The sequence below is a fragment of the Pseudochaenichthys georgianus genome, chromosome 19 (genome assembly GCF_902827115.2).
Source record: "Pseudochaenichthys georgianus chromosome 19, fPseGeo1.2, whole genome shotgun sequence".
NCBI lineage: Eukaryota > Metazoa > Chordata > Actinopteri > Perciformes > Channichthyidae > Pseudochaenichthys > Pseudochaenichthys georgianus.
In genome coordinates this window covers 19,342,155-19,368,149 of record NC_047521.1, presented here as the reverse complement: position 1 = coordinate 19,368,149, position 25,995 = coordinate 19,342,155, and the positions used below count along the sequence as shown (strand labels likewise).

Genomic DNA, 25,995 nt, shown 5'->3' with positions numbered 1-25,995 from the left:
TGCATGATCCACAGAATCAAAAGCTTTAGACAGATCAACAAACAATGCTTCACAGTAGTTTTTCTTGTCTAGTGCTTCAATTATGTCATTTGAGACTAGCATAGCCGCTGAAGTAGTACTATGCCTGATCTGAAGCCTGACTGAGACTCGTTAAGAATATTATGGTCAGTTAGAAACTTTTTCAGTTGTTCATTTACAAGAGATTCAAAGACTTTGGCCATTACAGACAGTCTGGAAATAGGGCGATAATTATTTAGGTCAGAGGGATTTCCGCCCTTTAACAAGGGGAGAACCATGGCCGACTTCCATGAGCTAGGTAATTCACCAGCACAAAGACTGAGATTCAAAATAGAGGTTATGGGTTCTGCAATCAGACCTGCAGCAACTTTGAAGAAGAACGGCTCTATCTTGTCTGGGCCTGAAGATTTATTTACATCTAGGCTCATTAAAGCTTTGTGAACCTGAGAGGTCAAGATGGGGGCAAAGGTGAACAGTTGATCAGGGTCAAGTGGCGGAGGACCTGGCTCTCCTTCTGCAGCGATCATCCCTGAGTTGCTAGAATCAAAGATTGAGCCAGCAGAAATAAAATGATTAGTAAAGCTGTCTGCAATATCCATTTTGCCCTTGATTTCACTCTGATTTACCCTTAAGAGATCAGGAAGGCTGTTTGGAGTGATAGAACCTGAGGAGGATTTAACACGTTTCCAAAACTTTGCAGGGTTATTCAAATTGTCATGTATTGCATTAAGATAGTAGGCACATTTAGAGTCTTTAATCAGCTTAGTGCATTTGTTTCTTAATGTCCTATACCGATTCCAATCTAATGGAATATTCGATTTCTTTGCTTTAGCCCAGGCAGTGTCTCTCTGTCGAATGAGAGAGGATATAGAATCATTAAACCAGGGGTTGTCTTTACTGCTTATCCTAGATGTCCTAAAAGGAGCATGCTTGTCACATATAGCCAAGAAAGTGGATTTAAAATAATTCCATGCTAACTCAACATCGGTCATAAGTGAAACAATGTGTAAATCACTATTAAAAACATCATGTAGAAACGCCTGCTCATCGAAATGTTTGAATCGCCTCTTGTGAATGAAACGTGGCTTTCCTTTAGGGATCTTACAGATTCTCACACAAGCAATTGCGCAGTGGTCGCTTATATCATTACAAAACGTGCCTACTGCGGAGAAACGGTGAGGTGCATTTGTAAGAATAACATCAATCAAAGTGGACTTCTCTAAATCTTTTTGGTTTAACCGAGTTGGCGAGTTAACTAGTTGCACCAAACAGAGAGAGTCACAAGTGTCCTTGAAAGAGTTTTGTAAATCCGTTTTCCAGTCCCAGTTTAGGTCTCCGAGTAAAACCATCTCGGATTTAGTCCAGTTATGGAGAAGATTGGAGAGTATATTCGTGGCTTCGCTTGAGGCAGCGGGCGGGCGGTAGCATCCGACCACTATAATGTCTGAACCACTTGGGAGCAACAGTTAAATTACAGAGAGTTCAAAGCCTTTTGGTTTTGTTAGGGATTCGATGCAGGCAGGCCCACCTTAACCTGCCATCAGGCCCTGGGGCTGATGGTTTTGTAGGCCCCCTATTTAAACAACAAATGAAAGTCATTTATAGCCTCAGCAGGCTCTGTGATCGCACTTCTCCACTCTGCTCTACGCGCGCCTGGTCCTCTCCTCCAGATGAGTGACGTATCGGGCCTCCCTCATGTATTTGTCCGGTTGCCGTTGGCTCCCCTCCACGTAGCAAGTCCTCGTCGTCCTCTCCATCATCTCCCCTCTCTCCCTCCTGTCTGTTTTTACTCTCCCGCTACTCCATCGCTATCAGAACCAGACGGCCTACTTGGCTCCGAGGCCCCGCGGCCGGCACCGCTGCCGCTCGGTACAGAACTCATCTGTCCTTCCTCCTCATCCTGGCCTACAGGTTTAAAATAACCTGTAGGCTTCGACATGCTTTGTAATAGCTGCTTGTCTCGAAACTCCTTTTCCCTCAACAATTTCCTTTCCCGAGCACCACTCTCAAACTTTTTCTTCTCAAACTTTTTCTCCTAAACAACCTTCATCTGTCACTCAATCACTCGCAATTTGAATAAGTCACATGTGAAACATATTCTCATTCTGATTGGCTGTTAAGTGGTGCCCACTGACTGTTTCGGAGTCATCATGTTTGAGAAAAATCTCTGGAATCCATCGATCTGATTGATTAGCGGAGCAAATGATCAAAATACTATGGAGGGAAGATATTTTCGTTTGGATTACTGGTCTGGGGGAAGCTCACGAGTGTGTGTGTATACGTGTGTGTGTTTGTGTGTATTGTGTTTGTTTCCCGGGGAAAACCCTCACGAGAAACACAGGCTGTTGTTATGCCTGCTGTGACGTCAAGTTACTCCGTTCTCCGCTTGTAATTATGCCGTTACAAGCTTCAACGCTGTATTTATCATCTGAATTTGCCGAAACAATTTTAATATTCTGAAAGCCAAGACTTTGTTTATTTGAAACCAGATGAAAACAAACTGTAACGGACCCTGCCGTGTTATCTATGATTACTATACACTAGGGGTGTAACGGTTCACAAACATTTCGGTTCGGTACGTACCTCGGTTTTTTGGTCACGGTTCGGTTCGGTACGTTTTCGGTACAGCAGAATTTTTTTTCACAAAACAAAACATATATATATATTTTTTTTTATTATTATTAAACTGTGAATAATGTATTCACTCAAATAAATACAAAATATAATAAAATAAACATTAAGGTGCAGCATTTCGATGAACTGAAATAATCTATATTTGAACTTTACTGTACAAGTATTCACAAAACATAAACTATTCGTTTTGGGTTTTTAATTATTATTAAACTGTGAATATTCACTCAAATAAATACAAAATATAATCAAATGAACATTAAGGTGCAGCATTTCGATGAACTGAAATTATCTGTATTTGAACTGTACTGTACTAGTACCTAAGCAGCCAGTTTGACATTAGGACTTGCTTGTCATTGTATTTTCATGTTGTTTAAAGAAAAATGAACTTGTCCACATTGCTTGCCGAAAGGGCAGATCTGCTGGCTCTAATGTCTCCTGCTGTGTGGAGAACACACCCTCTCGCTAGGGACAGAGGTAGCAGATACAGCCAGGTAGCGCTTTGCTAACATGGCAACATAAGGATATTTGGCATTTGTAATAGCTTTGGCTCGGTCTGAAGTTTTTGCGAGTGGTGGAGGCTCAAATGCTAGCGGGAGTTGGGTTTGCACTTCAGTCTTTTGGTACCGGTGATATTGATGTTCGGGTGATGCCTTTTCAAGAGTGTGCAAGTTTGATGTATTGCCAGCCGCGTAACCAATGTTAGTTGAACAATGCCGACAAACAGCTTTGGTTCGGTCCACCTGTCTTTGTCCGTCATCCTTGTACGTAACTGCGAAACCAAAATGTTCCCAAACCGGAGACTTCAATGATGCTGGAGGATTTTCGAGCTCAACTTTATCTGCGTTCGCCATTAATTTTCGACAGTTCCTCAAATTACTGACTAAATTTGAACGCATCCCTCTGACCAGCTCTCATAGCATGCCCTCTCATCCAATGAAATGACTTGCTCGCTCTATGACGCGATGAGCCCAATGTGAGGAAATTACTCTGAATGCTGCGACGCAGCACCTGAGATTACTTCCAAGAAGTTGTTCACGTTCTCAATTTTTTACGTTTAACGTTATATTAGTTCGGTACACTTCGGTACACACGTGTACCGAACCGAAGGGCCCGTACCGAATAATTTCGGTACGGGTACGTGTACCGTTACACCCCTACTATACACGCTTACATTCATAATGTCAGCCGGAGGGAGGGGGAGTGAGTGGCGAGTGAGAGCTGTCATCTTCCCTTTACAAGCTTCAAAAATGTATTTATCGTGTGATTTTGGAAATAAAAGTTTCATATTCTGAAAGCCAATACTTTGTTTATTTAAATGTTTTTTAAAAACATCCGAAATAAAAAACTTTTTTTTTTTTAATAAAACTTTTTTATTGGCTCCCTGATCAGCCCAGGTCAGCCCAGGTCAGCCCGTGCATTAAGGCGGCCCTGGATGCAGGTGCAGTCTAAATGGTTTTTAACATAAATCGCAACCCCGCCGCCTTTTCCCACACGGTCTGTTCTAAAGACATTGTAATCTTTTATATTTATCATATCATTTGTAATCGATTTTTTGAGCCACGTCTCAGAAAGGACAATGATATCAGAGTCAGTCGACTCGGCCCCTATTCTGATGGAGTCCATCTTATTAATCATGCTGCGAACATTAAGGTGAAAAAGACGTAATCCGTCTTTCGTTCTAAACTCCTCTGGCGTTTGCAGCTGAGACAGTTCTGGGCCTGGATTCGGTTTCACGTTACCCGACATCAGGAGTAGGAGAATTAGAAGCCAGGTCCTCCTCGCTGGGCTGGTCGGCGCTGGGCTATTGACGTGTTCGCCTCCTCTTTCTGCACATTTTGATTTGAAAGATTTTGTTTAAGAAAGAGATATAATTAAGTTAATCAAACTGAAACTGCCTTGCATTGAACATGTCTTTCAGCTACAAAAAAGCATGCACAAATTCAAGATATACATGCAATAGGAGTTCAACCTTGTAAATAGATAAGGGAGCTAAAATGTTTCATTGTCTGAGTGTGCAATAACACTCGTTTCAATAGAATGTCAAAGAATAATTTAGTATTGGAACGGGATTGATGAATAATACCATGTATTGCTCTGCGGCTGTGAAACAGTGTTACAGATTTAATAGAGAATCTCGCTTTAGGATGATTATCTTGGGTTGGTGTGGGTAAAAGGGGGGGGGGGGGGGGGGACTCGAGGAAGGAAAAGAAGCGGAGGGGGGAGAGTAACAAGATACAAGTTAAGGGTTTTCTTAACGCCATAAACGAAGATAATATTGAAATTAGGGGTTTAGTTTTAATAATATCAAGTAAAAGGCTGATAATGAGTGGATAGGTGTGGGAATCAGCTGTACAGACACATACATGCACAGAACATCATACAAACAACCTCACACTTTAGCAGAGATCTTCACACGAACAAACTATACAATAACACATTCCATTTATCATTTAGGGATTACATGCTACATCAGCGTACACAATTGCATGTAATCGTGTGCAATCCTCTTTGCTTTCTGTGCTAACATTATTAGTCCACTGCTTTAAATATACTCCGTTTTGCTCATCTAGTTTGACCACTGAGAATGCTTTAAGGTTCCTGGTACCACATAAAATGATTCCCCATGAGTAGCTCAACAGCAGCAAAGTATATCAGCTAAGGGCTATTCCCTGAAATAGTTTCACAACCTGTAGTCCATATTAGTGTCCAGATCACTGTGGAATAGTATAGTCAGTGTATAGTGAAATCACTATGTGAAACTCTGCTTGTACTGGCGAGAGCTCTAACACATTGTACGTGATAAACGGTTGGACAGCTTGATGCAACAGAGCCTGCCAGCCAACCAATCGGAGCAGACTGGGCTCTGGTTTCAGACAGAGGGTGAAAAGAGGTGTTGCAGCACAGGCAGTATGAGAAAAATTAAGATTATTAAAGCTTGGAGACATGTCACAGCAGAGGCACAAAATACAAAAATGAACCTGGAAATGAGCATAATACGGCTCCTATAAACATAAAGTAAAGTGCAAATTAGGGCTGTCAATTAATCGTATTTTAATCGCTTGCAACGATTACGAAAACAATGTAATCGAATGTAACAGGCCGGGGCAGATAAAGGGAAAAGTGGTAGTGAAGCAGTCACGACAGAGGCAGTGTTCAAATCAAAAAAGAGGCTTTGTTGCTGTTCAACTAAAAAATACCTTTTACGATAGAAAGGCTAACGTAGCCGGGCCGCTAAACGACTTGCCAGCTTACAACTGTTTCCTCACGCTGGGAGTCTCCTGCTCCCTCCATGTGCCACACACAACTGAGCAACTCTAGGTGCTTTTGTCTCCCTTGAGGGAGTGATTAGCACCAGGTGTGAGGTCTCCACACCTGCTCCCAATACTGTTAATTGGCAGCGGGTGGAGCCACCTATTGGGAATGTAGGTGTCTCCCACTACTCTGCCTCTCAGTCCCTTACACGAAATATAGCGATTATTTTTTATTATTATTAATTTATTTATTTGTATTGGTTTTTTATAATATGTTTGGTAGCTGTTTTTTTGGTTCATTTCATTTCATTACTAGCTTTATAAAAGGTTCTGTTTTTAAAATCCAATTTTTCATGTATTTTCTACATAAACATGTGTCCCCTCTGTGTAAAGAGATTCTGAAAGATTCACTCACTTTTCGTCCTGATCCATTTATATAAAAACCTGTCTGAAAATGAGCTGATCAGATTTTGGCCGTTTTTTTTGCCTCGTGTAACCATTAGCCAATCACCAACCAAGGTAACCCCCCCCCACACACACACACACACACACACACCTTATCACCTGAATCTCCTCCTAGAGCACCATTGTGTTCTTTTTAACCAAATATCTCTCAGAGGGGCGTGGGGAGGGGCTCCTTGTTTTCATCTAAAGTAACAGACACTTTTGAAACAGGACTGAAACCAGGGGCGTTTCCCGGACCTGGAAACATCCGGGGCTTAGCCCACAGTGGCGGCGCCAGAGATTTTCTTTTGGGGGTGCTGTGGGGTAGCTTGACGTTTCATAGAGGGTGCTCAAACATGTAGGGTTTCTCATTAATGTACCGCATTGTACCGGGCGCTATGGAATTTTCTACTGCAACACTCCCCACACACACATACACAGTATACCCGCGACTGTTACAATGAAGGCTCGATAATCAGCTCACATATAGGTGTAAGCAGGGGTAAGGTGCTATTTTTATAAGTGGGGGGTGGACCTAACCTCCTCTAGTGGGGTCCGGGGGCATGCTTCCCCGGAATATTGACGTTAAAAGCATCAATCTGGTGCACTTTGAGAGCATCATTAAGAGATCTATGGATACATCTCTGTCTCAACACCCATGAAACAGAACTGTAAACAGATTTACTTTTTCTTTATGGATATTTTACAAATCACTCCCCTTTTAAACTTTATTCTTGTTTTACTAATATCGTATTTCATACCTCTTTTTCATGTATTCTCTTATTTATTTTCTAACTAATGATCATATATGAAGGTGTGCCTTGGACATCATCTTTTACATAATAATTGCATTCACTGAACATGGGAAATTACAATCCAGCCGTCCTCTCTAGTGTCATGATGAGGCTCATGTAAAGCACGGTTAATGTATTCTATTCAGGGGTGCCCATAACTTTTTGAGTGAGTTACTCAGATGAGTACCAGGAGACAGCGTTTGGTACTCACCCCACACGAAGCGTGGTCCTCCTCAGTGTCTCCTTCACTGTCCTCTATTTACACTTCTTGCATGCTAGATGATGAAGATGCACCTCCATGTTTATTTTTAAGCCTCCGATTTGCTTTCTCCAAAACGTGTTGCCAACACTGTGAAGTTCTAGCATTTCCTCCTGAGGCCAAGTGGAAGGATCAAATACTAAGAAATTATGACATGACTTGCATTCATATCTGATTTCAGATGTGGGAAGTTACTAAGTACACTTATTCAAGTACTCTACTTAAGTAGAATTTTGAGATAGTTGTACTTCACTTGACTTTGATGCTACAGTATACTTTGTACTTCTACTCCACTACAGTTCAGAGGTAAATTGTGTACTTTTACTCCATTACATTTTATACCTTTAGTTACTTTACAGATCTGGATTAACAATGTGAAATATAATCAAGTCTTAAATCAGACTTTAGTTCCACCTGGAGTAAATTCACAAGCTACCCTGCAGTATACAAAGTCATTAAAACTAGCTGCACCTTTACCAGCTTTGAGAACACTTTAATGCATCAATAATTCTAAAACATATATATTATTCTGAAATGGACCAATCTGCACAATGACTACTTTTACTTTTGGTACTTTAACTATATTTTGATAATAATTTTCAAATTGTACTTGAGTAACATTTTGAATGCAGGACTTTTACTGTAACAGAGTATTCCTACACAATATCTGAGTACTTCTTCCACCTCTGTCTGATTAAAAAAACTCTTCCTTTAACACCCTGAGTAAGTTTGCAACTGTGTGTTTTACTCCACTTTGGTGTAAATAAAACTGCAGCAGCTTGACCACAGAGCGTGAACGTTGTGATCAGCTGATTTTGCGCAGTTCTCCAGTGTGTGCGCGGGGCACAGAATGTGCACAGGGGAGTCTCCCACTGCATCCAGTTGGCAGAGTTTTGGCACAATTCTGTTGTTCATACCGACGTTAACCCTGTGTGTGCACACGGCGACCAACACTGTTGTCCGGTGATCTAAGCCTCTGCCTCCTGTAAAGCTTCACAGGTCCTGTAAAACTTAACAAGTCCGTCGGTTATGTCCTGCGCGGCTCGCCCAGCTCCAGTTCAATCAGTCATAGAAAGTCCGAAGATTTTTTGCAGGGAGCGAAACGGCAACGTAGCTGCTTAATGTCTTTGTTTTTTTACATGTCTAGTATTTTACATTGAGCGTTGACAAGAAACACGTGTAGACGAAATGTGTGTTTTGTTTTGAGGTACGCAAAGGTGCGTAGTGACACAAGTGACGTTAGGCAATTCAGATTTGTGCCGCGTACCTGCGTATCTGCAATAATATTATTGAGGGAGAATTGTCAGGGGCTACAGAAAAAGCCCCGAATGCCCAGGCCAGGCGAGGCCACTGGCTGAAACAGAGGGGTTTATAGGATGCTGCAATGCACCATCTGTTGGGTATTTGGAGCCAAACACTTCAGAGACATGTTTTGTATATATCTGAGACTATCATTTATTGATGAAAAACAGTATAATAATAATAATAATAATACCTTTAAATAAAATAACGGTGTAACCCTGTTTAAAAGGTGCTCTATAAATAAAGTTGATTATTTTATGAGTGCTGTATTCAGTCACGCATCCCATGTAGTGAGGTCACTGTGAAAAGAGCCCATTTAATAGACGGTATATGGAATTAAATTAGATGCAGTTACACATGGTGTCTCTTTCTTCTTCGCCTATACTGGTGTGTTTTTTTAATCATTTTACAAGACACAAGCAGACAATTAGAGGATATATAGCCAGAAGATGTCAACGAATAAATCTCCCTTAATGAATTCCATTTCTTTCCAGTTTCTCATACAAAGAAACCAATTTCATTAAAGTTCTTCGTTTATTTAACATCAACAAATCACATCAAGGCATTTGACACAGTTTCCATGGTAGCACAGAAGGCCGTGACCCAATTGTATTTCTGTCCGATCAGATATAAGATTGTTCAGTGTGTGTATGTTTGCACATAGGAAAATATGTAGTTTTCAAGCACACACACACAGACGCAAATCCGTAAGATCTTTCTCTCTCTTTCTCTGTGCCTACATATCTGACTTTATACAGACACACACATTCAAGACAAAAACAACGGATCTTTGGCTTGTGTCTGTTAAAAGGCAGCTGCCAATTTAAATTCTTAATTTATTTGTGTTGTTATGCAAATAAATACATGTTTGCTGCCACTGGAAATTGTGGCTGTAAATCTTCATGATTTAATAATGTGCTGGTGATGACTGTGCTCACACACGCAAAACATTTTGGGATTAATAATGCAGTGTGTATGTCCTGGTAATGGGTCTCCTATGATTTGGAGCAGTACAAAGTCAAGCCAAGTCAGAGAGGCTCAAGTTGATTTTCTCTTCCTTTCTCACGTTCTTCACCTCTTCTGTGTTTCTATTTCCCATTAGACTTTCATTAGGACCCTGGACTGGTCTTGACATCTAATGCAAACATTTTGAAAAGTAAGGCAAAAGGGCTCTGTGTGCATTGACACTGTCTATCACTATAAAGTCAGATGTTTATTTGATCCCCATCTAGTGTTAATTTCGTTGACTAAAACTATGACGAAATATGTTCGTCAACGACCTTTTTTTCCATGACGAAAACGAGACGATGACGAGACGGCACCGACGGCAGTAAACAATAACTGTAACGAAATCATCATGCAATATCGTTGACGAAAAGTGACGAGACGAAAATGTAGTTTACTAAATAAAAACTATGACAAAATCTCTCTACTTTCGTTGACGAAAAATGAGGAGACGAAATATTATCAAAGATAACGTTAAATGTCTGATAGTCAGTTTTTCTCCCAGCAGTTCCATTTCCGGTGCTGCGGCAGAGCAGCAGCTGTTTCTGTGCTGCGAGCGGCGGTACATTTGAATTACACCGGGCAGCGGCACAATATGAACTGTCAGGAAGACTCGGGTCATGATCTAACTAACCTTATTTAACTTATTTAAATAAAATGGCAACAACAGGGCTTAGGAGCAGTGGTCGCGTTAACCGAATACCCCCCCGTCAGCGCGAGTGAGTGATACATTGTGCACTCGACGGATAATAATGGATTATGACGAAAATGTTACGATCCTGTCCGTCAAAATGACTGACAACGAAAAAGTCTAAAGCCACCACTGCTTGGGAGAAAGAAACGATGTGATATTTGGGCCCATTTTCGCTACAATGAGGCGGAGAAAAAAAGCGAATGCATTGTTTCATCAGAAGGGAAGCAATGTGGCAAAACAGCTGGTAAAAACACCACAAACCAGACCAGATACTCTCTGCAAAGCTGCTTTCTAATCAACCTGTGTTTTTCATCAAATAAGGACAAGATAATCTTATTTATTTATATATAATAAAATGACAAATTATTGGTTTTGGCTAGACTAGTTTGACTGAAATGTTCTATATAATCTGATGACTAAAAAAGACTCAACAGTTTTCATTGACAAAAAGTAGACTAAAATAATTAGTTTTCTTTGACTAAAATAAGACTAAAATGCTCAGACTTTTAGTCGACTAAATCTTGACTAAAATGTTTACTGTTTTAGTCGACTAAAATAGGACTAAAATGCTCAGACCTTTAGTCGACTAAAACTTGACTAAATAAAAACAGGATGAAGGTGACTAAATATGACTAAAACTAAAAAGGAAATTTAACACAGGACTAAGACTAAAACTAAATTAAAAAATAGCTGACGAAATTAACACTATCCCCATCTGACAATTATTTCTTTACCATCTCTTCCATCTTGTGAAACGTAGCTTCTCTGACTTGTGCTCTTCTCTAAAAACAAATCCTGGCTTTCGGTTGAATAGGTATATTTCCTGTTATTTAGATGACACAGCTTATTTCAATACCATAGACATGCCTACAGGAGAAATGTAGGGTTAAGCATCTCAAAGTCAAAAGTCAAAGTCAACTTTATTGTCAATCTTTCAGTTTGTGTGTATAGACAGAGAGATCGAAATACCGTTTCCCACAATCCCGAATACAAAATACAGATTAAGACCTAAATAAATAAATTACTTGGCATTGTTCTTGATTCTGGTTTACGGTGGACAAAGCAAATTGACAGTATGGTAACTAAAATGGGAAGGAGCATAGCTGTGGCGAGAAAATGTACAAAGTATGTAACACCAACCACTTTGAAACAAGTCATTCAGTCTCTGGTTTTGTCACATCTTGAGTACTGTCCGGTCATATGGTCGTCAGCAGCAAAAACACATTTACAGAAATTACAAATAGCTCAAAACAAGGCTGCCAGACTAGCTCTCCACTGTTCGAAGCGCACTCATATTGGAGTTATGCATAGAAACCTATCATGGCTTCCAGTTGAGAAACGTCTGCAATCTCGTGTTATCACTTTTCTAAACATTTCCAATTTGGCAAATAAACACTATTTTTATGATCAAATAGTTTACGCAAGAGACGAGCATGACCATAAGACTAGACAAGCTACATCAGGCCATCTACGGGCACCTAAACCCAGGACACATCTTCTGAAATCTTCTGTGTCTTATAGAGCTATAAAGGAATGGAACTCATTGCCAAACTACCTTGCTAAAATAGAGTCCAGAGCCTCTTTCAAGAAGAGATTGAAGGGCCATCTTTTAATGACTATTATTGTTGTATTGTTTTAAGTGTCGGACCCCAGGAGGAGTAGCTTTTGTCGAGAGCAAAAGCTAATGGGGATCCTTAATAAACATAAACATAAATAAAAGCACAGCAATCAATATATACAAAATAAAAGTCACTTCAATGTCTTTGAGAATGTACATGCTTGCCCACTTTGACATGTTGACTGCAGAGGTGGGGGTAACTCTGATCTTATGTTTGGAAAGCGCCCACCTACAGCCTATGCCACCAGTCGCCTGGCGGATAATATGCAGCTGACATTTCGTGTTTTCTGTGTCTTTCAATATTCCCCTTAATAGCATATGCTTTCACCACCCACCGTTGTGTTTCATTAATCAAGTTTTATCCCATCTGTTCTATCTGACTTTTCAGAAATGTTAACTAAATAAAATGTCTCTTTCTCGGAAATATTTATTTTGTGTTCCAGTTAGTCTCAAGTATTCCAGGTACTGGTAATGAGAAACCAAACTGTGCAGCCCCCATACCTGGTTAGCCATAATTTAATTACATTTCCATATGAATTTGCTCAGTCCTTCCCTTTTTCATTTTGTGTGTGTGTCGCCATCTCTTTGTCCTTGTAACCTGTCATTTCCTATATACTGTATTTAACTAATAACATAAGGACATCATAGGGTTCTCTTTGGACAGTCTCCTTTTATTAATTTTCAAGTTTGATCTAGGACTATTTATTTACAAAATTATTTGAATCTACTTTACCAGTCTCTCTCTCTTGCTGATTGGTTAAAAACATGTATTTGTTGTATCTCCAGGAACGTTATTGGTTGAGAACATGCAGATAAATGGCATGGCTGAGGGTCCGGATCGTACCATCTCTCTGTCGCTGAGGGATAACCACGAGCACTGGGTGATCCTTGACCAATCCAAACAAGCCCTTTACCTCAACAGCACCGGACGGGTTCTTGACAGAGATGTAAGGCATCTGTGTTCTTTATACAGACAACATCTGCTTCTTTTTTATTATTTTACTTTAGTGGTTGGACTTTACTACAGATTATCGTTATGGCATAATTCGCATGGCTGTTTTACTCTTTCCAGCATTTGTTATTGTGAGAAAGTTAGCTCCTGCTCATCCGTAAAAAAAAACAAGCCTCCTGCTGTTTTTTGTCTGTAAAGCAAACCAAGCAGATGTTTTCAAGTGATTTGTCAACAAAAGAATTCAAAGGAATGGTAGTCCTTTGTAAAATATCTTTATCTTTTTATGTTGATGTATTTTTCTTTACTGTACAAGCGAGCTTTTTAACTATTTATCCATGTCTCTGTTTCCCTTTTTCCAGCCCCCCTCGTATATTCACTCCATTGTGGTTCAGGTTCAGTGTACCAACGAGCTGGTCGGCACGGTGATTTTACACGAAGTCCGCATCGTTGTTCGAGACCGCAACGACAACGCGCCACATTTCCAACAGCCGAGATACTATGTTGCCGTCAGTGAGGTAAAACACAAACACACTGACATGGGGGTCAACATCAGTGTTTGCATTGACCTGCTACACCTTATGTACACACTGCAATGAATTATGAATAACAACATCCACCAAATAGCCTTGTACATGGCTTTTGCTGTCAGATGGGCAGCACCACAAGCATGGAAAGAGAAGAGTTTTTGGACAGCAGAGGAACATATCTGTTATTCTGAGCTTTCCAGGATAGTCTTTAAGAAGCCAATCCCACCGTTAGTGTGTCCTCCAGAGTCTGGGCGAGCAGAATTTAACTAGAGGCGGTTCAAGCTGAAAACTGGACAAGGAAACATGCAGCCTGCTGCCAGCGCAGACCGAGGCAGACCCAGCAGAATATCTCATTATGCAGTCTTCCCCAGCCTGTCCAACTCAATCCCTCTCCTCAAGCACTCTCTTTCTCTCTCCTGGCCCTTCTTCCCGCTCTCCACACCCAGATCTTCATTATGTCACCCTTTTCTCCACCTCCCTGCCTTTCCTCTGCCACACTCTATATATTTCTGCTTGTCTCTCCTCCTCCTTCTTTCTTACAGCCCTCCAGTTTCTCATTACTCCTATTAAAATTATTCCTTTGGATATTTTTTAACGACCACCGTACAACAGATGCTTTATAAAGAACTTTGAGATATGAGTCCTCTGCTAGCCAACATGAAAATCTAGTTTGGTAAATGTGGTTTTGGCTTTGTGGTCATCATTTTTTAAAAGTTTAAACATTTGTGTGTGCCCATTAGGCTGCAGCTATTGTTTAATTCATTTTACTTTGCCCCCAGAACTCCAACAATATAATGAAGTACATTTAATAGAGAGTGACTCAGGAGTAACATCCAGCTTTATCAACATTAAACTTGCTTTTTGTCGTCTATTACTACCAATTATTGATTGCAAGAGAGTGAGGCAGACAGATTAAGACACACAGAGAGGCAATATGCTTATTTATAAGAACGTCTGAGGCACAGTTTATGAGTTCTTCCTGAAAGTCTCTGGGTACAGGGTGATCCTGGGGGCTGATTTCTGGAGTTGGCACCAGTGCCCGAGTCTGCAGTTCTTTCATTAAAGCCGTATCCTAAAAAATGGCAAAGTGACAGCGTTAGACGTTCTCACCGCCATTGTTGTATCAGTGGGAGGCACAGATAACCCTGTGTGTGTGCCCATTAGGCCGCAGCTATTGTTTAATTCACTTTACTTTGCCCCCAGAACTCCAACAATATAATGAAGTACATTTAATAGAGAGTGACTCAGGAGTAACATCCAGCTTTATCAACATTAAACTTGCTTTTTGTCATCTATTACTACCAATTATTCATTGCAAGAGAGTGAGGCAGACAGATTAAGACACACAGAGAGGCAATATGCTTATTTATAAGAACGTCTGGGGCACAGTTTATGAGTTCTTCCTGAAAGTCTCTGGGTACAGGGTGATCCTGGGGGCAGATTTCTTGAGTTGGCACCAGTGCCAGAGTCTGCAGTTCTTTCATTAAAGCCGTATCCGAAAAAATGGCAAAGTTACAGCGTCAGACGTTCTCACCGCTATTGTTGTATCAGTGGGAGGCACAGATAACCCTGTTTAGGGAAATGATGTAACAAATCATTGGTGCAGCAGCTAAATTAAACTTAATGTCAAATGTTTTTCATGCTGTCTGGAGTTTAGACTGCTGTTTTGATACATAATCAGACAGATCCCAAGGCACATGGCTAGGAAAATACAGCATGGCAATATATAGCTTGCAGAAAGCTTCCTTTGTATTTGCTGTAGAAAGTTTTCAACTCCCTGCTTAAGAATTTCTCTCAGAAAAGCAAATATCTTTCTAATTATCTATTGTAGCTTTGTTTTCTTTACTAGAAGTGAGTTATTCTGTTGCTCATGTGCAGTGAACATTTAAAATACTTCCTTTGCCGCTCAAACCACAAGTTATTGTAAACAACGGCCAATATGGATTTTTTAAATGTATATCTTAGGCCACCAACTGCATGTCATGTACGGTAGTAGATATATTACTAATACTCTGCTATTTATTTTCCAAGAAGAAGAAGTTTACTGAAACATGGTGGCAAATTGGATTACATCTTTTCTTATGAGCTTATAACATTTTGAAATGTTAAACTGTGGAAAGGGTAGGTGTGAAAAATATACAGTATCTTATTCACACTTTTTTAGTCATGCTATAATATTTCAAAAATGAACTTGTGTTTTTTAACAGTGAGTTTGGTTTGAATCTGTTATTATTATTCTATTTTTTTTTTTTAAATAATAGACCCAGAAATGTATAAAGACACCCACATGTTCCTTGTTGTCTTTGGGAGAAAAAGCAAACTTTACATACCATACATGTTTTTCTATCACCCAATGTCCCGTTTAATGTAAGCACTTGTATTCAAATGGGCGATTACGTGTAGCAAACTCTCACAGTACTGACAGAGAAAGATTTATGCAAACAGTGCCGTCAGAAAAAGTTGTACTAACCTGCTGCCTGTGTTTCATTTTATTCCAAGAGCAAACAAAAGCACACAAACAGCTGCATGCTGATCCTCCCTCTCAAGCCCCATTTGAGCACAATAAACATAAAGCTGCAAATCATTTTCTATTTGTTTTGTAGAGACAGTGGGGTATCCGGATCCCTCATGGCCATAAGCATGTGAGGAGGTTTTTAATGTGCCCCTCCCTCCCCTCTGCCACATACAGGCAGGAGATGCCAGGAAAACAACAGAACAGATAGAAGCTGTTTGATACGAGTTGTGAAAACCAATGTGAAAGTGTTTAAACGTTTGACAGCATGTAGTGTTAGCTTACACAAGATACTGAACTCCTCTCTCCTGCTGTCTTCATAGCTGACGCCAGTAGGAACCACTATCTTCTCTGGTTTCTATGGGAACAATGGGGCAGCAGACATTGATGACGGTCCCAACGGACAGATAGAGTACACCATCCAGTACAACCCCAGAGACCCGGTAGGATATCCTTCTGCCTGCTGATCTCTTGGCAATAGGGGCCAGGTTATGAACTATTTTTACTCTGTTACTGACTTTCTATGTGTGTAATCTGTGTTTCAGACAACAAACAGGACCTTTGACATCCCCCTCACACTTTTTGGATCCGTAGTCCTCAGAGAAAGACTCAACTATGAGGAGATCACACGCTACATGGTCATCATACAGGCAAATGTAAGTGACTTGTTTTTTTAACACAGCCTTTAGCTATGATATACTTTTAAAACGTTTTTTGAAAGGTAAAGCTTCCAACTGAGAACCATTATGAAGAACAACTTAAAGACAATGAACTCCTGATTGAGTGGGAGTATAGACTGCAGCCTAGGGTGGTTATATTTTATTTAAAGGTCACATGTCATGGTCCTTTCTACTGATCATAATACCATTGTTGAGGGATATTACAATAGAAAAATACTGTGCAATTTTCCAAACTCACATTGTTTCGCATACAGCATCTCTGTAAACTACGTGTATTCACTCTCTCCACCAAACGGCTCGTTGGAGCTCTTGCCCCCCTCCCTGTGAGCCCAGTGTGCTCCGATTGACCAATCCACAGACTTCCTCACACACACACGCAGCTCAGCTGATGTCTCCTCCGGGCTGCTGCTGATAACAGACAGTTGCGATCGCGGCGAAATTCTCTCTGCAGACCCATTCTCACAGCGTTTATCAACCTTTTTCTTCTCAATATCAAGCCACACTTATTGTTTTTACTTCGGCTGAGACTTTGTGTGTGCTCGGGGTGATTCACAACGTCCGATTGTTTCACGTTGTGAATCGCGCTGAGCTCCGTGGAGGTGTGATTTCCTTGTTTAGCGATACACAGCGAAACACAGCCAAACTCACCCTGAGCACACACACAGTCTCAGCCGAAGTAAAAACAATAAGTGTGGCTTGATATTGAGTAAGAAAAAGCTTGATAAACGCTGTGAGAATGGGTCTGCAGAGAGAATTTCGCCGCGATCCCAACTGTCTGTTATCAGCAGCAGCCCGGTGGAGACATCAGCTGAGCTGCTTGTGTGTGAGGATTGAGGAAGTCCGTGGATTGGTCAATTTGGACCAATCAGCGGGGGCTTAACGTAACGGCTCCGCGGACTTAACGTAACGGCTCCACGGATTGGTCCATTTCGTTCCGGTTACAACATGACGTCCTGATGTACCCGGAAGAATCAAATGGATGATGACGTTTCACCAACGAGGTGTTTTGGGGAGTTCTTCTCTGTGTTAGAGTTTTAGTCGCTACAGGGTGTACTTTGAGGGTTTTGACTGTGCACACCGTTTACATGCATAAAAAGCTTCATAACACACAAGGGGACGGGTAATAACCGGAAAAGCATGACATGTCACCTTTAAATGTTTTATCATGGTACTATTCCACACCTTTGGACTATTGCTGCTTGTTAAGTCAGCAATCTGCATTTATGAAGTGCCTTCCTATCTTTTTGGACAAAGCACCTCTCCCTCACCCAATCATGCACCAAAAGTGGGTTCAGTTTCACATCAATGACAATTTGTCACGCACAGGCTGGATCAATTAACCTCCTTGTGATTAAGAGACGACCCGCTCTACCTCACAGCCGCCCTTTAATTAAGTTAACTATTAGCACATCCTTAATTATCACGTATGTCTTATTCAGAGTAATTGTTCTGCTTTCATTTTATAGCACTCTGTTTGTTATATTTATAAAAGTGTTCTACAAGTCAGGCTTTCGTCCAAACCACAGCACTGAGACTGCTCTTGTAAAGGTCTTTAATGACATCCACTTAAACACAGACAGTGGCAGAACTTCAGTGTTAGTATTATTAGATCTCAGTGCTGCGTTTGACACTGTTGACCACAGCATATTACTAGACCGACTGGAAAACTGGGTGGGACTTTCGGAAACAGTTCTAACTTGTTTTGAATCCTACTTAAAGGACAGAAACAACTTTGTTTCTATAGGTAAATATTAGGGCTGTCAGTCGATTAAAATATTTAATCGCGATTAATCGCATGATTGTCCATAGTTAATCGCGATTAATCACAAATTAATCGCACATTTTTTATCTGTTCTAAATGTACCTTAGAGGATTATATTTCAAGTTTTTAATACTGTTATCAACATATGAGTGGACAAATAAACGCTTTATGCTAATGTTTATTATCATTTGAACAATGACAAATATTCTCATGAATATTAAACACAACAACCTCTGCACATTACAAATATTCACCTCAATTCAACCTGGAACCTATCTCATACAATAATACAATACGTGTGTGTGTGTGTGTGTGTGTGTGTGTGTGTGTGTGTGTGTGTGTGTGTGTGTGTGTGTGTGTGTGTGTGTGTGTGTGTGTGTGTGTGTGTGTGTGTGTGTGTGTGTGTGTGTGTGTGTGTGTGTGTGTGTGTGTGTGTGTGTGTGTGTGTGTGTGATGGATCGTTGTGTGAGCTATGTGCAGCTCAAGGCATATGCTCGAACCGGAGCTGCCTGGACGCTGCAATCATGTTGCACTATCCGAGCTGAGTGTGCTGACTTTTCGTACAATGTCCCACTGTCTGGCTGCCTGCATAAAGTCAGGTGCTCGGCGCAGTTGTGGCGAAATGTCGCTCCTCTGTTTTCATTTAAACAGCTCCTTCTATCCGTTAGCGCAGCTAGCTAGCACCAGATGCTAACAACAACAATGCACATAAGGTCTCTCTCGCTCGCTCGTGCCACACATACACACACCCTCCCGGTCCTCCCAATAGCCAGTCGGTGCCTGCCGGTGAGCGTGGAAGTGTGGTCTGCCACAAGCGGGCGGCAGGAGCGGGGCTGTCAGCATCAGCTTGTAGATGGTATTTTAAACTCGATGCGCTCTGAAACTACGGGGCGGCCGTGGAAAAAAAATACACATGCGTTAACCGCGTTAAAATAATTAGTGGCGTTAATTTTTTTTTGCGTTATTAACGCGTTAACTTGACAGCCCTAGTAAATACACATCTGAGTTGACAAATATGACATGTGAGGTACCTCAAGGCTCCATCTTGGGGCCTCTTCTCTTTAACATCTACATGCTACCACTGGCTCAGATAATGAAAAACAACAAAATAAGTTACCATAGCTATGCGGATGACACACAAATTTATGTAACAATTTCACCAGGAGACTATGCTCCAATTCAAACACTGAGTAAGTGCATTGAACAAATCAATGACTGGATGTGTCAGAACTTTCTCCAATTAAACAAAGATAAAACTGAGGTAATGGTTTTTGGAGCCAAGGCAGAACGTATAAAAGTTAGCGCTGAGCTTCAGCCTGCAATGTTCAAAACAACAGATAAAGCCAGAAATCTAGGTGTAGTCATGGACTCTGACCTGAGTTTCAACAGTCACATTAAAACAGTTACTAAATCAGCCTACTATCACCTAAAGAATATATCTAGGATTAAAAGACTAATGTCACAGCAGGATTTGGAAAAACTTGTCCATGCTTTTATCTTCAGTAGACTGGACTACTGCAATGGTGTCTTCACAGGTCTCACTAAAAAATCTATTAGAAAGCTGCAGCTGATTCAGAACGCCGCTGCTCGAGTCCTCACTAACACTAAGAAAGTGGATCACATCACTCCTGTTCTGAAGTCTTTACACTGGCTTCCTGTGTGTCAAAGAATATATTTCAAAATACTGCTGCTGGTTTATAAAGCACTGAATGGTTTAGGCCCAAAATACATTTCTGACCTCCTGATAAATTATGAACCATCCAGATCTCTCAGGTCTTCAGGGACTGGTGAGCTTTCTGTCCCCAGAGTCAGAACTAAACATGGTAAAGCAGCGTTCAGTTATTATGCTCCAAATATCTGGAACAAACTCCCAGAAACCTGCAGGTCCGCTGCAACTCTTACTACTTTTAAATCCGGCTGAAGACTTTTCTTTTTGTCGCTGCTTTTAATTGAACTGTTCATATCTTAAACTGCACTTTAACTTTTATCCATGTATTTTTTCTTTTAATGTTTATTTTATTAGCTTTTCTTTTTAATGACTGATTTTAAATGCCATTTTCTTAATGCAGGGTTGCCAACTCTCACGCATCTGGCGTGTGACTCACGCTTTCACCCTCAATCTCACGCTCTCACTCTGCCCAAACTATTCTCACGCCAAAAACAAGAATACCGAAAGACTAGAAACGGTTTTGAAAACTTTTGTCAGGTAGTGATCGTCTTCTCGATAGAACATCTTTGATAATGTCTTCTGGCCAATCAGAATCAAGATAACGGCATGGTGTTGTTGCAGGAAGTCCCGACGGAGAATACTTTTGCTGTAATACATCGATACAACATTACGTGTTGATAGAAATCAACACGTAATGAAATGAGACCCCACGGTTTGATGATTGATAGGTGTGTGGGCTGTCTTTCATGTTGACACACAGAACAATGGGGGCTATCAACTAGGGGTGGGCGATATGACGATATATATCGTCGTGACGATATTAGGTCTCCACGATATGCTTTTTCAGAGATATCGTCCTATCGTGATAAAAAAAAAAAAAAAAATAGAATTTTTTTTTTTGAAAAAAAAAATAACGGGAGGGGAAGAGGCTCTCCGTGCGCGGCGCAGGGGGCTATGACAGCGGACGGAGAGCCTCTTCCCCTCCCGCTCCCCCAGCCTCACCTACTGATTTAAATGTGACCATATATCAAGCCCGATCGATTTCACAATGTCAGCGCACCTCTGCTTTCGTTCAGTCCGAGTTGTTTGACACGCTCCCAAAGTCCCCGCCCCCTTTCTTTGCAGCGAGGGAAAATACACTGTTGGCAGTCTGCACACACAGCGATAATGGACGGAGAGTCAGATTCTGATGTAGAAGAATTAGATTTAGTCCCCAAAAAGAACTCTACGTCTGTGGTATGGAAATATTTTGGATATAACACAACAGACGCGGAGCAAACAAATGTAATTTGCAAAATGTGCAAAAAGGAAATTTCAAAGCGACAGATGGCAACACGTCGGGCTTACGAGACCACCTCAAACGCAAGCACCAGAAAGAGCATGCACAGACTGTAAGAGTGCAAGGTCCCCCGCGTGTGAATGCACAATCTACCGTAGCGACTGCACCAAAACAAACTACCATAGGGCAGGCATTTGATAAAGGAGCCCCTTATGAAAAGACTAGTGGACATAACTGACGCGGTGGCGTTTTATGTTTTTCCCTTCAGTTATGCTAAAGTCTTTTATTACACTTCAAGTCTACTCTAAAGTTTACATTTTATTTTTACATTTACATTTTTATTTTCTGTTAGGTAACTTGAAAAATAACCATAATAACCGACATGAAAAAATATCGTGATATATATCGTCTATCGTGATACTGCTTGAAAATATCGTGATAACATATTTTTCAAAATCGCCCACCCCTACTATCAACCCTTATCCACAATGTAAAGTAATTCACAGCTTCTTCCCTCTTCTCTCTGTGAGGAGCAGCAGGTTCAGCTTTCAGAACAAAGTAACACAAAACTAAAATGGCATTCATTTGTTTAAATATGTCGTGTAGTAATAGATGTATTTATTTTTCTTCTCAAGAGAGTACCAGAATGTGTATTTTATGTTAGTATTTCAAAAAATCTCCTGGGGGACAATCCCCCCAGAGTAGACCCCCCTGCAGGTCAACTCTTTCACCTGTGGGTAAATTGCAGGATTGGCTCCAGGTTGCCCTTTTTATTTACTACAAGACAAATGTGCCTTTTTATTTCATACAGTTCAATTTGGATTGAGACAGGGAAATAATCTAAACCTCACGCGTGGCGTTTCACTGTCAAGGGGGAGCGTGTATGTAATTACATTGCAATTACTGACTTCACCCCACCACTGTATGGGTTAGCCCTACCATAGATTACCCAACAAAAATACTCTCTGGCAACTGCCGACCCGTATTGCGCAAGCGCAGATCTAAGATCCAGTAGAAATGATAAAAAAGTAAAAGTCTGCTGCTTATTGTTCTACTAGGCCAAAATAGAGTGTGTTAATTAATTTGTTTGGCAGTTTGTTAATTTTAATTTATCGTACGATAAGTCAATTAATTGCTTATCGCGACAGGCACACAATAAAACAGTGGAAACAAACATGTGTTTGACTTTCATTAGTGAATGAAACTTTGTGCCCTTTATAGTCTGCGTCCAATTTTGTGTATTTGTATATATTGTATATATATCCTATATCCTATATATATGCTAAGGTCCCGCTGCTGACACGATAGCAGTCATTTAGTGTGCATATGTGTAATTAATCCCATGATATCAAAATCTCACTCCAGCCAGGTACCCAAAGTTGGCAACCCTGTCTTAATGTCTCTCGTTTTTTGTAAAGAACTTTGAATTGCCTTGTGTTAAAAAGTGCTATATAAATAAACTTGCCTTGCCTTGCCTTACAATAGCTATAGGTAATTTCACACAAGATACATGGTTTTAGAAGTGGCAAATAGTCATGTCTCAAGGCCCATTTAGCCTAAAAGCATTATTACAAGTCCACAGAACACTGAAAGATTAATGTTTCTAATCTTCGGTATTCTTGTTTTGGCGTGAGAATAGTTTGGGCAGCGTGAGAGCGTGAGATTGAGAGTGAAAGCGTGTGTCACACGCCAGATGCGTGAGAGTTGGCAACCCTGCAATAAAGGTAACCGGTGTGCACGCTCTCGCTCGCGCCACACATACACACACTCTCCCAAGCTTGAATGACACACAGAGACCAATCGAGGGCTTTGATGTATGATTGGTATGACAGTGGCCATTTCGGCAGGCCGCATCATGTAGCCAGTCACCCTGTGTGAGGCAGACTCACATTTGCGCAGCGTTGCGTTCATACATAAAAAAAAAAGAAATCCTCAGGCCAACAGGCCACTGAACAGGCCAGGCCATCGGGAAACCTCCCGGTCCTCCCGACACACACACACACACACACACACACACACACACACACACACACACACACACACACACACACACACACACACACACACACACACACACACACACACACACACACACACACACACACACACACACACACACACGCACACACACGCACGGCAGCAGCCCTCTACTTCAGTGACCACCAACTGGCGGCCCGCGGGCCACATCCGGCCCGCCAGACATTCTCATCCGGCCCGCACGACGGGGGTGACTGTGGCGTTGGCGGAGTGGTTACTGCGTTCCACCCATTTCTTTGTTTACAACGTCTCGTGAGTAAGGTGCAGTACCGGAGTCCAACAGAGAGGCAGCAGCTGCTGGACAGTAGACTGCGTACTGCGAAACCTTCCCTCCCCTGAAGAAGTGATCCTTCGTTGTGAAGAGTCTGGTTAAAGGCCCTGACACACCAACCCGATTTTGGCCGTCAGAGGCTGTCGGGCATTCGCGGCGCCGTAGTCAGGTTGGTGTGTCCCGCACCGTCGACCGTGACACGCCTTATTTGGACTGCCAGACCCGATGCATGGCCGATTCAACATGTTGAATCGGCCATGTCTGGGTCTGGCAGTCGGACCAAATAATCACTCTGATTGGCTGTTCAGCTAGCAAATCAGTGCATGAGAAGCGAAGCGGAAGTGAGGGACGTAAACAAACGATTTAAGAACGCACACACAGACTGCTATTCATTTTCATCTCATCATGGCGATCTGGAATGATGCAAACGAAGACCTGCTCATCACCTTGATCCAGGAGAGGCCAGCTCTGTATGATATTACGGAGAAAAGATACTCTTCTTCTTCTCTGTCTTCCGGTTGTTGCCTCTTTTGAATGACGAATACACACTACCGCCGCCTGCTGGTAAGGAGAGTTATTGCCACTCACGCACTGAAGTCGGTGCGGTGTGTTCCCGTGCGACACATGGCCAAAACGCAGGAGAACACGGCCAGGCAACAGCCGACTTCAGCGTCGGCTAGTCCTCTGGTGACTGCTTGGTGTGTCAGGGCCTTAATGCGCTCCGCACCACAGCAGTAGCCCCGCTGCGACAGAGTCCAACAGAGAGGCAGGAGCTGCGGGACAGTAGCCTAGAAGCAGGGTTCCGGGTTGTAACGGAATACATAACGGCGTTACGTAATCAGAATACAAAAATCAAGTAGGCTAACTGTATTCTGCTGGCGTTACGTTTGAAAAACGAGAAATCTGATTGCAGTTACTTTCGTAAACCTGAAGTGAATACATTTTGGAATACTTATTGGAATTATTGGTGGAAAAGTTTCCTCACAAAATGTAATATTCATTACCGGCAGAACTGTGTGCACACTGCACAGCGCTGCAGCATGTCTGTGAGCGAGAGAGAGAGGTGCAGCGTGTCTGTGAGGCCCACCCCCGCACACAAATGAGAGAGAGATCTCTTTTAAAATATATTGAAAGTTAGAAACGGAGATGGTTAGATAAAATGTGCAAGATAACGTTTATGTAGCATTTCTTTATTGTCGAAATGATGACATTTATAACGGGATCAAATCAAAGTGAATGGCCTGCTGCTGCTGAATGCATGGGGCAAGTGACTGGAAAAAGTTTTAAAAGTTATTACATCGTTTCAGATAATAATAATAATGATAATTCATTCTATTTAGGGGCGCCTTTCAAAGCACCCAAGGACACCTTACAATTCATAACATATTCCAAGGAAAGGTTTTAAGACAGGACAAAGAATGCAGTCCGGGTGATGTTTTTTATGTGGGGTGCAGATGAGAGAGCTGTCCAGAATGACACCAAGATGTTGTGTTTGTGCTCTTGATAAGCCATTAAAACAGTAACATAAGGGTCTCCTGTGCACTAAAACATACCCATCTGTTATGGAAAAAAAAAGTATTCCAAAAGTATTCTAAAAGTAATCTGAATACTATTTATAAAATTCTGGGCTATATAAAAATCGCTGGCCCGCGATAGTGTCTATTGGTTACATTTCGGCCCTTGGACAAATGTAGTTGGTGATCCCTGCTCTACTTGCTACAAACTTAAATATGAAAAGGTTAAACTACGCACATACACATCATCTCGGCTAGCGCAGCACGCTCACCTTGGAGGTGAAGTGCAGGCTTATTGTCATTCAAGAGAATTCGTAGTTCTTTTGGAAAACATGTTTTTCTTTTAGCCTTTTTACCTTGTTAACGTAAATAATTCTCATTACATTGATGCATTATTTGTGATTCAAATAATGGTTGTTGGTAATGTACAACACAGTCTCACGGAATTCTGTGTTATAGTCACGAAATTAATCTATTGATTCGTGTTCACCAACACGATTTTCGCATTTTTTTCGTGTCACACAGAACAATTTTAAAAGCAATGTAAATAATAACAACTTAGAAGGAAAAAGAGACCAACAAAATACAGATTTCAGTATTCTGACAGAACGATTTTAGAAGCAATGTATTTCTATTGGTAGTATGTTTCGTGCCTGAACCAAATAATAACAAATGAAAAGGAAAAAAAAGATTTAAAAAAATACAGATTTCAGTATTCTCAGGCACTTTGCCCCATTTATTTTCCTCACGGATGACAAAAAAACTCAGACATT

The 25,995-nt window shown here is 41.2% G+C and overlaps 1 protein-coding gene across 1 annotated transcript in view; it reads left to right on the top strand.

The window, feature by feature from the left end:
* LOC117464591 (protocadherin-15-like) overlaps nucleotides 1-25,995 on the top strand; it is a 228,118-nt gene that overhangs the window by 74,737 nt on the left and 127,386 nt on the right. Inside the window, exons 5-8 of the mRNA XM_071206802.1 lie at nucleotides 12,806-12,966; nucleotides 13,331-13,486; nucleotides 16,334-16,453; nucleotides 16,556-16,666. Of these exons, the coding sequence (XP_071062903.1) occupies nucleotides 12,806-12,966; nucleotides 13,331-13,486; nucleotides 16,334-16,453; nucleotides 16,556-16,666 (548 nt within the window). The remainder of the gene's footprint in view (nucleotides 1-12,805; nucleotides 12,967-13,330; nucleotides 13,487-16,333; nucleotides 16,454-16,555; nucleotides 16,667-25,995) is intronic.